The sequence below is a fragment of the Colletotrichum destructivum genome, chromosome 4, assembly GCF_034447905.1.
Source record: "Colletotrichum destructivum chromosome 4, complete sequence".
NCBI lineage: Eukaryota > Fungi > Ascomycota > Sordariomycetes > Glomerellales > Glomerellaceae > Colletotrichum > Colletotrichum destructivum.
In genome coordinates, this window is record NC_085899.1 from 2972869 (window position 1) to 2985820 (window position 12952).

The 12952-nt window shown below is 54.0% G+C and overlaps 5 protein-coding genes across 5 annotated transcripts; 3 read left to right on the plus strand and 2 right to left on the minus strand.

The window, feature by feature from the left end:
• Positions 1-6: 6 nt before the first annotated feature.
• On the minus strand, positions 7-2655 carry CDEST_06825 (uncharacterized protein; the record flags this gene model as incomplete). The annotated part of the gene is made up of 8 exons (XM_062922984.1): positions 7-710; positions 771-936; positions 994-1127; positions 1178-1380; positions 1430-1522; positions 1581-1989; positions 2181-2273; positions 2328-2655. 8 exons carry the CDS (start codon positions 2653-2655, stop codon positions 7-9), a joined length of 2130 nt encoding a protein of 709 aa, XP_062779035.1.
• A 1304-nt stretch (positions 2656-3959) lies between these two features.
• Positions 3960-7236, minus strand: CDEST_06826 (Putative BRCT domain, AAA+ ATPase domain, ATPase, AAA-type, core, replication factor C subunit 1; the record flags this gene model as incomplete). Its single annotated transcript, XM_062922985.1, has 4 exons — positions 3960-4284; positions 4334-6943; positions 6998-7036; positions 7091-7236. The coding sequence occupies 4 exons, from the start codon at positions 7234-7236 to the stop codon at positions 3960-3962; spliced, it is 3120 nt and encodes a 1039-aa protein (XP_062779036.1).
• Positions 7237-7542: 306 nt separating this feature from the next.
• Positions 7543-8645, plus strand: CDEST_06827 (Putative large ribosomal subunit protein uL16). The gene is made up of 3 exons (XM_062922986.1): positions 7543-8043; positions 8099-8240; positions 8291-8645. Exons 1-3 carry the CDS (start codon positions 7609-7611, stop codon positions 8470-8472), a joined length of 759 nt encoding a protein of 252 aa, XP_062779037.1. The 5' UTR covers positions 7543-7608; the 3' UTR covers positions 8473-8645.
• A 183-nt stretch (positions 8646-8828) lies between these two features.
• On the plus strand, positions 8829-10145 carry CDEST_06828 (Putative AAA+ ATPase domain, DNA polymerase III, clamp loader complex, gamma/delta/delta subunit). Its single transcript, XM_062922987.1, has 3 exons — positions 8829-8979; positions 9029-9651; positions 9702-10145. Exons 1-3 carry the CDS (start codon positions 8893-8895, stop codon positions 10048-10050), a joined length of 1059 nt encoding a protein of 352 aa, XP_062779038.1. The 5' UTR covers positions 8829-8892; the 3' UTR covers positions 10051-10145.
• Position 10146: 1 nt separating this feature from the next.
• Positions 10147-10604, plus strand: CDEST_06829 (uncharacterized protein; the record flags this gene model as incomplete). Its single annotated transcript, XM_062922988.1, has 1 exon — positions 10147-10604. The coding sequence occupies exon 1, from the start codon at positions 10149-10151 to the stop codon at positions 10602-10604; it is 456 nt and encodes a 151-aa protein (XP_062779039.1). The 5' UTR covers positions 10147-10148.
• Positions 10605-12952: the final 2348 nt, after the last annotated feature.

Here is a 12952-nt window from a genome sequence, read left to right on the forward strand (position 1 = left end):
GCAGCCTCAGAAGCAGTCAGCAAGCTCCATAGCAGCTATCTTGTCCCGGAAGTGTTGAGAGACGGCCCTCCGCACCTCGTCGGGGCTGGCCATGTCGGCCCTCGAGCACTCTTCCTGGATCTGGGCCTGCAGGACGGCCAGCTCCGCCTTCATGGTCTGGTTCTGCGCCTGCGCGCTCTTGAGCGCGTCGAACTTGCTCTGGATCTCGTACCGCAGCTCGTGTAGGTGCGCCGACACCTGGCGCAGCACACGGTTGTGCTTGCGCTGGCGCATCGCGAGCTCCTCCGCCGCCTTCTTTTGCAGCAGGTGGTCGACCGTCAGGCGAATCTCGCGCAGCTCCATCTTGGCGCGCTCGATGGCGCCGCGCATCCCGTCATTCTCGCGGGCTAGCTCCGCGTTCTGCGCCTTCCAGCGCGTCACCGTCTGCCAGCGCTGCGAGATGATGAGCTGGGCGTTCTGCGGGGCAACGCCGGCGACACGGCGCGAGCCGGGGGCGTGAAGGGCCTCGAGGACCTCCACGTCGGTGTAGGCGTGTCTGCGCTCGCTCGATGTGGTGGACGGGACTGAGTGCTCGGTGACCGTCTCGAGGGGCGCGATGGAATCGTTAGCCTCGCGGAACTCAATCTTGCGAAAGTGGCGTGCGGCTATGGGGTCCATGCGATCAAACAGACCGAACCACCAGTTGCGCATCTTACGCTTCAGATTGACGCCTGTCCGAGGTTAGGAATTGGAGGTTCGGTGATCCCGGGGGGGGGGGGGGGGGGGCTCACCAGGAGGACAGTAGATAATAGAGGGCTCCGTCTCAACGGAGTAGCAGGGCGTGATCCAGCCGCCATCGTTTATATCTCGCTGGAGCTCAAATGTGACGGCGAGACGGTCGACCTCGACGTGTCCCTGGCTGTCCTCCAAGGGGGACGGCGGACGCATGCGTACAGCCTGGACGGCGATCAGTTAGTTTCGACGTCCAGAAAGAAGACTCCAAACGAGATATACGTCATCGGCCATGTACACCTGGTTCGCCTTCGGGTCCTTCTTGGCACAACCCTCGGCCAAGAGGCGGAAGGTGCAAGGGGAAATTCGTCCGGACGCAGGATCGCCTTCGTCGTCCGAGACATCGTATTCCTTTGCTGCAGGCCAGTGAGCATCGATTCCAACCACAAGTCAAAGACAGACTTACCGAAATCGCGGTTCGGGTCGAAAGGCTGCTTGTAGATGGACTCGGTGGCCTCGTCATTGGGCGGCAGGTAATCTTTGAACTTGAAGCCCTCGAACTTAGGCGAGATGTGGAGGAATCTGGGGCGAGGGACATTGTAGGCTGTCTTCCTGTCCACGGCAGCGGGAGCGTACTCCTTTGCGGCCATATTAACTTCCTTGAGCATCCTATGTGAAGTCAGTACTCCGCAACATACAGTGTCTCGAGAAAATTGACTTGGTGAGATCCTCCACCTCCCCTCTCCCGTCGACATGGGGGCCAGGAGCCGTTTTGGGTTCATTGGCAAGGGAAGACTGTGCCTTGGTGGTCCTGAAGACACCCGTTAGAAAATATCGAATAGGAGCCGTGAAATGAAGAGTAAACTCACAGTTGAGACTGGCTGCGTCTATGAACACCAAGGTCTATGGCATTGCCCTTCTTTGCTGATGACGAGTGAGGCCGCTGCTCTACAGAGTGGCCAGGCAGGCCAGTGACGGCTTTCTCATCCTGCTGCGCCCGTATAGCAGCCTCGTACGCCTTAACCTCCATCCAAGATCGAAGGGTATCGTTTGTCTGCATGAGGGAGCCGCGCATCGCGCCGTATGCCATCATCATCGAATCCGACATCTTCCACGTCTTCGAGTACGGGTGACCAGCCGAGCAGCCGGGCAGCCTGGGACTGGGATCATCCGGACCATAGTCGACGAGATTGCTCTGGAAAATGGACCAATCTTTGGTTGTCGTGAAGACATTGCTCTTGGTGCTGTCCTTGGTGCTGTCCTCTTGACTTTTCGCAACTGGACAATAGTCAGCCTCTGTTCTAATATCTGCGGGGGAGTAGTTAAGATCCATATGACACAGGCAGGGACGAGACGAGCCTGTGGGACAGAGATGGCATCATGGCAACGGCAGCAAAAGGTGAAATATGAAACTTCACTATTAATGGCCTAGGGCGGCCCGAAGCAGGTAAGCAACAGGCGTTTAATACCTTCGTGAATTGAGCGCGAGTACGACCCTGAGTCGGTGGTGTCATATTCGGCATAGAATCCTTGGTAACCGAAGCGAATCACAGTCTCTGGGGCTTTTATTGGCGTTAGAACCATAGAAATAAGGTGAGGGGTGGATTAAGACAGACTTGAAGCACGGTCGAGGTCCTGCAGGTTGTTGTCCTGCTCCCAATTGCCGTACAGAACCGTGTTCGCCGTGCCGTTCGTAGTAGCCCCTTGCCGGGTTCCATGAGGACCGACATTAGAGGCTGTTTGCTCATACTCTGTGAGCTCGTGGTTTTGGACCTGTTGATCTTCGAGAAACCCATCTTCATCGTACTTCGGCGCGTCGTTCCGAGAAGCCTGCGGAGACTCCTGCGAGGCCTCCTCGATTATCGAAAGACGATGAGGCGTGTGGTCTTGAATACCGCCATCCTTGTCAGATTCGGCTGTCCATAAAATCAGAAACTGAAGCATTTGGCATCATAAAGGCGTCATGGATTTTGAGCACTTACTTGACTCCGCCATCGAGTGCTGGGTTGTCCGCTCACGCCGAGGGAGTAGGAGAGACAATGGCGAGAAACTCTTGGGAGTGGCGGATCTCTTCGTTTTCTTCCAAAAAAGTGTTGTATTCGACAGCAGGCCCGTGGGAAAGACTTGAGTGAGCAAGTGTTAGTTGAAGAGAGGAAACCTCGTGATGAGTGTTCCGATCGAGCGAAAAGCGACGGTGAGCCGAATTTTTCAAACTCCCGAAACTGGTGTTATTTTCGATGACTCGAGGGCACGAAAACGATATCGAGTATGAAATAACCTGGATATAAACAAACGAGTAGAAAGAAGAGAAGAAGACAAGGGGTCCGAGTGGGTGAGTGTACCGGAGGAGGGAATTGTGAGATCCGGAGAAAGGTAATAGGGCAGTGGTATTTTCTTTACCCTTACAGGTTTTTGCCACTGATTTGAGCTTAATTCGTGAGCTGCCCTTTCTCTTGTCTTTTTTCTTTGACATCTGGTTGCGACGCTGTTGTCGTTAACGACCAAGCAAGATGCCTTCAAACAGTGAGTTAGGTTGTGGATGGTGTGGGTGAGAATGAGACGCCAGGCTGCGCAAGATGTAAGTCTGAGTTGATTGCAGTGCAATACAGAGGGGCCAGTAGGCCAAAAAGGAAGAGGGGGGGAAAGGAATCATCCCAAATATCACCTAAGGTTGAGTAGAATACGATATTTCATATAAGAGCTCTTGTGCGTCAAGTGCTTTCCAAGTCTAGCTGAAGCGTGTAAGTGCGGAGATCAGGGCATGGCACCATGTCTGTCAACCCCCCCAGGGGATCACGCAGCGTCCTAGAACACAAAACAAAACAAAGGGCAGATACAAAGCATGCATAAAAAATCCTTTAGCAGAGCATGGCGTAACAGGAACCCCAGTGAGTAAGGCTGACATAGTTATGTCTAATAGGTACTTTATCAACAACCAACCCACCGCCTTATTAACATCAAAAGAGTCAGGACTGTCGTTTAGTCAAGCTTGACATCTAGGTTGTACACTAAAGGCCTCCGTGAACAGTAACACTGTTTATACACAGTTTTATACATTATCTATACCATCAGAAAAAGGCAGGTCACAGAAGGTCTTGTGTCAACCACCCCGCCAATCACCTCAATACTACAACCATAATGTCATGCTGTCCTGTAAATAATCCTTGCCATATCATAGCCATGACCAAACAAGACTAACCATGGCCGCTGATGCTCACAAGCACGTTTCTAATGCCAACCACCAAATTTCACTTCTTGCCCTTGCCTTTAGCAGCTGTTGCCTTGCCACTGGGCCGGCCCTTCTTAGGCTTGACACCTGCATCGTCACCATCCTCGTCATCCGCTTTGGCTTTCTTAGTGGCTCTTTTGGCCTTGGGCTTCGGTTGCTTGATGTACTTGTCCCCCTTCAAGTCGAGCTGGTCATCTTCAGCAGGCTCAGCAGGCTCAGCAACATCGACATCGTCGTCTTCTTCAATCGCTTCCTCAAGGTCGGGAGCCTGCTTCGCGGCCTTCTTCGGCTCCATAATATTGCTGGCCTTCATGAAGGGAATGGGATGAGACATGGCGTTGTAACTGAAATGCTATTAGCATCATAAAGTATGGCAGAGAAGCTTTTACTTACGTTCGAGTGAATGCCGCCTTCGTCTTCGACTCAATGTCAGCGCGACCCTCAGCTTGAGGACCAACACCAAGCTCTTGAATCGCGTCGAAGTCGTCCCGTGTCAGATAGTAGCTATCCATCAACGCGATGATTTCGTCAACGGAATCCTTGCCTTCGACAGACAAGCGGCGGACCGTCTGGTCCCATAGTACAGGCAAGTATTGCTGGCGGATCTCGTTGGCATCACCTGAAGACCGGAGTCTCATGTGAGAATGCAGCTCACGGACATATCGGCCGAGCTTGCCAGTCTTGCTGTTGTTGCCGAGCCAGGAAGTGAAGTTGGAACCCATGAGCTGGCCAGCCACGAAGCTTGAGGGCCGAACTGTACTGAAGATTGCGTGTGTGGGCATCAGACTCCATTGCTGCTGAGGCCCGTGAATCATACGGTCGACCAGGTCGCCATCGCTGATACTCTCGGCCGCCTGGTCCACAAGTTCGAGGTATTTGAGGTTCTCTTCCCGCTTATTGTAACCTCTGTTGTTGAGTGCCATTGGCTTCGTCCTGAGATAATTCTCCTGGATCATGAGGTAACTGAACTCGTGGTCGTTGAAATAGAGCTCGATCTTTTCGTTCAGGGTAGTCTTGCTTGCTGGAGCGAACAATCCGCCACCCAGCATCTTCTGGCAGATGTCCCATGGCTTGAGAATGACGTGCTTCTCCCATGCCTTCGACATGGCCTTGCCTTTGTCGAAATCCATAGATGCTTGGTCGAGCTTGGCGGTGGAGATCATGTTGATGATCTGGCGGATGTCCTTGTTGCTGCCCTCGATCAGAGCATCAATGACTTGGACAGGGAGCTTCAGCCCTTCGCGGTGGCAGATGGTCATGATGCGGGATCGGACCTGCTCTACCGTTGGTCGTCGGAAGGGAACATCCATAGCCACAAAGTCGAAAGGCTTCATCTTTGGCAGCTTACGCTCATTGCAGATGAGGATGAGGGGTATCTCGGTCTTCTTGCAGAATTTGGCTAGGGCACCAACACCGCCACGATCTCCTGCTGACATTCCATCGACTTCATCCATGATCAGAACGATGTTTTTCTTTCCTCCATCGACCTTCTTGCCGTCTCCGGCGAAGAAGCCGAGAAGCGACGTGTTATTCATGACATCACTGACACCATTTTCGACAAGCTTCTTGCTGCGGGTGTCACTGGCGTTGCTCTCAATGACATCGAATCCAGCCAGTTTGGCCGCCAGGTGGGCTGAAGTCGTCTTGCCGATACCAGGGGGGCCTGAGATGATGATGGATCGCGTGGCGCCCATACCGTCCGCCCCACGCCTCTGGAAATCGTACTTCTTTGCCTTGTGCCAATTTTCGAGCCATGCCTGAATTTTCTCGACCTGCGCCTTGTTGCCACAAATGTGGTTGATTTGGGTTGGTGCATACTTGGAGGTCCAGAGCTGCACTGGGGCCGCGGTCGGAGTCGTTGGTGCGGCGGTCCCGCGCGCAGCCGCTGCTTGCTTGGCCGCCTTCTCTGCTGCGGCCTTTCTGGCCTTCTCTTCTTGCTCCATTTCCAGAGCTTGCCTCTTGATGGCTTCTTCGTCCTTCTTCTTCTTCTCTCGAGCCTTTTCCGCACCTTTGCCGCTACCGCCGTAGGCGGGCAGTCGTCTAATGAGTTCGAACAGGCCTTCCTCGTTGATGGTCTTGATTTTCATGTCTCTGATCTTCTTCAACTTACTGGGGCCTGCGTCGTCTCCAAGAACAACATAACTGGTCTTGCTGCTGGGCGCTCCGGTGACTTTGCCGCCGTATTTCTTGACCAGCGTCTGGGCCTCCTCACGGCCGATGGTTTGAAGAACACCAGTGAAGACAAAGGTCAGTCCCGAAAGACACTCCTCCTCGCCCTCGGGCAATTCGACAGCGCCGGCATTCGGAGGCACTGCACTGCTATTTCCGCCAGAGCCAGCGTTCTTCCTCCAGTCGAACTTTGCGTCCGGATCCTTGGCTGGAGGTGTGGGGGGCCGAACGGTAGGGATGTCATTCAGGATTGATTGGTACGCCGAATCCTCGGGTTCATCTGCCTTCTTGGCTCGGGGAGCTCGTGGCTTGGCAGGGGCCTTCTTTTTCGGTGGCTGATCCTCCTCAGACTCCTCTTCATCGTCTTCGGGGGTCTTGCGTCTCTTCGCACCCGCCGTCGCTCTGGTGCTCTTGGTTGGGGTCGCGGCGACAGCACTTCGGGAAGCCACGCGTTTCGGCTTTGGTAACAGATCGTCTTCACTCCCATCCTCGGCATAGTCGTCGTTCTTCCGCTTGTTTCGGCCTTTGACATCGGCAGCGAATATGTCGTCGTCCTCCTCGTCACCATCATCTTTGTAGGCATCGGCGTCATCGTCTGACTCGAGCTTTGTATACGTTGTGGTACCTCGCTTCTTGGTCGCCGCACTCCCGTTCCGGACGGGTTCTGCCGGTTTCGCAGTCGTCTTCTTGTTGCGTGGGCTAGTCCGAACCTCAACCTCGTTTTTCACTTTGGTGGTTTGGTCTGCCTTTGTAGCGGCCGCAGATCGGGAAGCCTTAGCAGGCTTGGAAAAGTAATCGCTGGCTGTAGTCTCGGTTCCGTTAATAGCCTCGGCTCTACAATGATTGTTAGCTACGCGGTGTTAGAATTGAATCAGTCATTTTATGTACTTGGCCTTCTTCTTGTCAGCAGCCTTTACTGCCGGCTTCCTGTAAGGTAGTCAGCAAGATGGCTTGAGGCAAGCAAATTGGTTGTCGACTCACGGTGCAGGTACAGGTTCATCGTCGTCGTCACTGTCCTCAACGACTTTCCTGTTTCTTCGACCCTTGACAGGCTCCTCAACCTTCTTCGCTGGGGGCTTGGGGGCTGCGCCTCCCTTTGGCCCAAAAAAGGACCGAATGTCAGGCATTGTGTGATGTGTGACACCGATCTTGTAGCTGTACGGTCGTCGGACGAGTTTTGTAGGCTTATGTCGACCGCTGCGCTGCTGCTGCTGCCTGGGGAAGGGATGAAGAGGGCCAGAGGAGATCGCCGTGCCGATGCCTGGGATGCATGCACGTAATGGATTTCCATAGTTGCGACGCGAAAGTGACGCGAGCAGGCAGGCTCTCCATTTAGCTAAAGTGGATCCATGTGGCACAGCAGCCGGGAGAGCTCCAGCCTCATTAAAACAAGCGCCCAATTTCTCAGGCCACATCAGCCACACCCTTGTCGCCGTGAAGTTAGGGACATTTTTTTGGGTATCCCATCATCAACGACGGTCAACGGCAAAGTCGCAAACATGAGGCCCAACGCTCCTACGGCGCTTCTCAGCGCTTTCCAAGGCCTCAGGATATCTGTGACGCCATCCTTCAGACCGCTGGTTGCTGCGATCCGACCCCAATTGACGAAGCCGCTGGTTGCATCTCAGAGCCTCGGCGATGTTCGCCCATTCTCCTCGACGCCTGCGAGGCAAGGCAACTGGCTCGAACCCTCGATCGATCGAACGAAGAAGATGATGAAAGGACGGCCCCGTGTGGCTACTGGAGGTTCAACCAAGGGCACAACCGTTATCTGGGGTGACTATGGTCTTCGAATGAAGGACCATCACCGCAGAATCAGCGCCAAGCAGCTCAAGAACGCGGAGGACACGATTAAGATGAGATTGCGTGGTCAGAAATACCGACTGTACAAGAGAGTATGCTGCAACGTTGGTGTTTACGTGTCGGGTAACGAGGTAAGATAGACCCTGGGCGGTATACAGTGATGCACAGATGTTAACGTTGAGTTAGATGCGTATGGGTAAGGGAAAGGGTTCTTTCGACCATTGGGCAGCACGTGTGGCTGTCAATCAGATTGTTTTCGAGATCAGGGGAATGCTTCACGAGGCAGTTGCGAAGGATGCTTTTCGTCTGGCAGGCAACAAGTTACCCGGTAAGTCAATGTGTCAGTATCCTTTGCAACCTTGACTGACTCTGTGCTAGGCCAGTGGGAGTTCGTGCACAAGGGAGAACCTCCTGTCGTTGGTATTACCAAGCTTGACGGCATTACGCTGGAGGATTTGAAGAGGCCAAGAAAGCCGGTTGCGCCCAAGGATTTGCTGGCTGAGGCTGCAAGCAAGCCAACGAGCGCTTCATCTACCACCTCGCCGTCTGCCAAGCCGTAAAGCTGATGACAGCTGGGCTGTAACATATACCACTTTCCTTGACGAGATAGCAAATAGCAAACTCAGCACAGCGGGGTGGCTGTACTATAGATGACCACGTTAGATGATCGTGGTGGGTGTACAAAAACACGAAAAAAGAATTCATCTGCTCCGAAACATCTGTCGAAGAAAGCAGCACAAATACTAAATGATTGAGAGAAGAGAGAGCCACGCACTCTGTTCATTCGGCTGGTAGCAAAGGCACCTGGGACATTTACAGGGTGTGGCGTACCTTAACGTGAGCACGGGCCATGGCGCGGCAGCCACATCTGCAGAAATTCCCACTTTACGCGACAACGCGTCTTCCACAAGCATCACCAAAAAGTCCCACGTTTCTAGCCAGCTTCGGGACACGGCGCCATCAACATCGAAACAACCACAATGGCGCTCATTGTCGACAAACACAGACCGAAGTCACTTGAGGCTCTGTCGTACCATCAAGACCTATCAGATAGGCTTAGCTCTCTTGTAAGTTCCTCGCTGCCGACCTCGTCGCGGCCGCCCTGACATTTCACAGGCCCAAAGCGGAGATTTCCCCCATCTGCTGGTGTACGGCCCGTCTGGCGCTGGCAAGAAGACGCGCATTGTCGCCACTCTAAAGGAGCTATACGGACCCGGCGTAGAGAAGATCAAGATCGATGCTCGTGTCTTCCAGACGTCTAGCAACCGCAAGCTCGAGTTCAACATTGTCGCGTCGAATTACCACCTCGAGATCACACCATCGGACGTCGGAAACTATGACCGAGTTGTCATCCAGGACCTGCTGAAAGAGGTGGCACAAACACAACAAGTTGATCAGTCGGCAAAGCAGAAGTTCAAGGTCGTGGTCATCAATGAGGCCGACCACCTCACGAGAGACGCGCAGGCGGCGCTGCGTCGGACAATGGAGAAGTACTCTCCAAACTTGCGGCTGATCCTCCTCGCCAACTCGACGGCCAACATTATTGCCCCCATCCGATCGAGAACGCTTCTCGTCAGAGTGGCTGCACCAACACATGAGCAGATCTGTGATGTCCTGGCAGTGTCAGCAAAGAAAGAGAACTGGCCCATGGTCAAGGGCCTGCACATGAGGATAGCGCAAGAGAGCGGCAGGAATCTGCGACGAGCTTTGCTCATGTACGAGGCCGTCCACGCACAAAAGTACAGTATATCCTCTGCCCAGTGCGAAGCCGAGATTAACAAAGTGACAGCGAGAAAGTGACGGATACCACACCGATTCCCCCGCCAGACTGGGAAGCTCTGATCAGCCAGATCGCGAGGGAGATCATCGACGAGCACACCCCTGCTCGGATTCTTCAAGTGCGAGCAAAGCTTTACGACCTCCTGACGCATTGCATACCGGCGACGACGATTCTCAAGACCCTCACTTTCAAGCTTATCCCGCTGATAGACGACGCACTGAAGGCCGAAGTGATCAAGTGGTCGGCGTTCTACGAACACCGAATCAGGATGGGCACAAAGGTCATCTTCCATCTGGAAGCATTCGTGGCCAAGTTCATGAGGATCATGGAAATGTACTTGATGAGCATGGATTTGTGAGCAAATGGTACATATCAACCAGAGGCGTTTAGGGGTTCAGGCGGCTTGTTACAGTGTCGGGTGGGGCAATCATTCAATCATATCGGACCAGTGACAGAATGCAAACAAACTGCCTCGCGGCTCCGAATCCGTTGTCGTTGTCTCGCCGTCGGCCCGATTGGATGATGGCTTCAATGGAGCCCCAGGAGCTTGAAATCACGTTGAAATACATCCAAGTGGGCGCGGCTTGTGCCCGATCGGCAGAGGGTCACGGTAAGGTTCAGGCCCAGGAGAGATTGTACCCGACGAGGGCGTGTCGGAGTTGCCTGTATCTGGTAGGCGACGAAGTGCATCTCGTGCCTCATGCAGGTGTAAGCAGCAAGTGCAAGGGCAGGATACGATTGCATGGCCACGGCACAGCGGCGAAGACGGCCCCTTTTTTTCTTTCTTTTTTTTTCCTTCACTCAACAATCTGTCATCCAACGGCCCCAACAAAGCTGAAAATCCCACATGTCTACGGGGCCCAATATCCATCCGCCGCACGAGGCTCGGAAGCCACGGTGGGTTTCCCTTAACGGCCCATTCGAAAGGGCTCCGATGAGTTTCTCCAGTGCCCCACAAGGGAATTAAAAGTCAAGGAAAGGGGATTCTTCGTCCGGGCTCCCGCAGGAGGACGACTAGGAGACCATATTTCGACCTGAGTGCGGCGGCGGCGGCGGGAGGCGTTCCAAGCCTCCCCGCGGATGTCGGATATGCCAAGGTCGTACTTCCATTCGTCCGTCCTATGAGACGAAGGTATGTGGAACTGACCCGGATAGACAGGGAAGTTGGGGATAAGTTGCACCAAGCAAGGGACCCGGCCTTCTGGAATCATTAATGGCAAAGCAGCAGGACCTAAAACAGCGCACCACAAGCAAGCACGGGCGCAGAAACCTGGGTACCCATGGGGTAAAATGCGGGAAGTCTGTCTGGGGAGTTCAAGGATGGACGAAGGTTTTGAGGGGAAAACGTGGAGGCGTGTGATTAACCGTAGGATATCTCGAGAAATTGGCTTCGAAAATGGTCGTTATTTACGTGAATGAAGTGTCCTGGTGCTCAGTCCGATGTAGGCTAATTGACGCGCCATTTAACTTTGGCGAGAAGTGCAACGAAACGACAGACGGCGTATTTTCTTCGTCTGAACAGAACTACATGGCGGCTTTTCGTCGCATGGCCCCCAAAGGTACCTACCTACCTGGTAAGGTATACATACCTAAGGTGGAAAGGCACGAAGACACCATTCTCCCGCGCCTACCTTACCCGAGGTGAGACGAATCCACTCAGATACCTTTCCCATCTTCCACCTGCGCGAGGAGGGGCTGAACTTCCGTTCGGCCCCTCCAACCACACATTCTCTCAATGTACCAGCCATGCCCGTAATTTTTCTCCGCGTGCAAGGTCTTGGGGGGTGGGGGTGAGCCTCCCTTCTGTTATTCATACAATCACTAGGTAGTTGCGCGCCCGAGTGCGCGGCCGCTGCGTCTTAACAGGCAGCCTCGAAAACGGTCTCCAAACTGATACAGTATCGGACGGTGGTAATTCCCCCGGGTGGGTTCTCCTACTGTATCTGTAGTGCGATTGTCCACGGAGGTTATTCTGTGGATCGCGGCCGACGTCGGAGATGCCGCATTACGACGAGGAGCGCTGCCATCAACGGTCATGGCAGTGGATTCAAGGCTATTGTTGTACTTCCAACCCGTATTAACAAGCGCAAGTCTGAGAACCCACAATCCGCAAGGACAGAAGGTATCATTTTCAACAGGGGTGGATGTCGCCGACCCCAGACTCTGCGAGACTTTGTTGAACCCCGGGCATTGCCAGACCCCGAAACGGTCATGATCAACGGCGGGGCCTAGCCGTCCTCGTTCTGCGACGGACCATGCTTTCTGTTCCGTAGGCGAAGCGGTCCTTTCGTGGAATGCGCCACCGCGAAGACGTCGAGCTTAAGTTGAAGCAGAGCCAACATCAACATTCAGATATTCGCCTGCTCCTGCACCATCTCGAAGACTTAAGAGCCAAGCCAGAGCTCATTGTCATGACGATGTCATTGTTGGGGTCGCAGCCAATCACGGAGGTTTGGAACGTCACGGCATCATGGGTAGCGCGTCGCGATCAGCACCCTTCGGCCTGGGCTGGCACATTACTTCTCTGGGCGACAGTCTTGAATGGCGGCGCAATGCGGTCAGCCTAGAAGACTTTAGAGGCGCAAATCCGACGCCGCTTGGAAGGGGGGAGTGCGGGGGAATCTTGGGTGGGTGAGGGGCAATCCCTCTGTACCTCGCCGGCCGAACAACATTGTCTCTGACAACGGAGTCTGTTTGTCGTGACAAATGCGTCTCAAGATTTTGTCTGCCCTTGGACAGGACCAGCTCCCCAAAGTCAAGTTAAGTCAAAAATAACTGGTGCCAGACGCCACCTATGCCATTCACACGGCAATACGGCGCCGCCTCGGCGAATTCTATTCACGACACGAGATGTCAGGCCACTCCAAGTGAAGTGAAGATCAATGAAGTAGCGCACGGCGTGAGTTCACCTAATCAAAAGCTGAGAGCTCCGACTAAAGACCAGCTGGGCTTCTTCCACTTTAGCATAATGGCCGATGCCATGATATAACAAGACCGAAACTAGGCAGTCAGGTTCTCGGCTTACGATCATCGACTGCAGGCAACACACAAAAAGATTGACACGCGATACTCCCATTTACGGGCAGGCTCCGGCGCCGGTGGTGTGGAAGCACATGTGCCGTTGACTGAGGCAACCATACAAAGCACTTAAGATGCTCTTGGACGTCGTCACCGTCATCCGAAGGGCAGGTACGGATCGATCACAAGCAGAACGCCTGGACACTCTGTATGCTCGGCCGGTCGACGGGATATTGCTACCT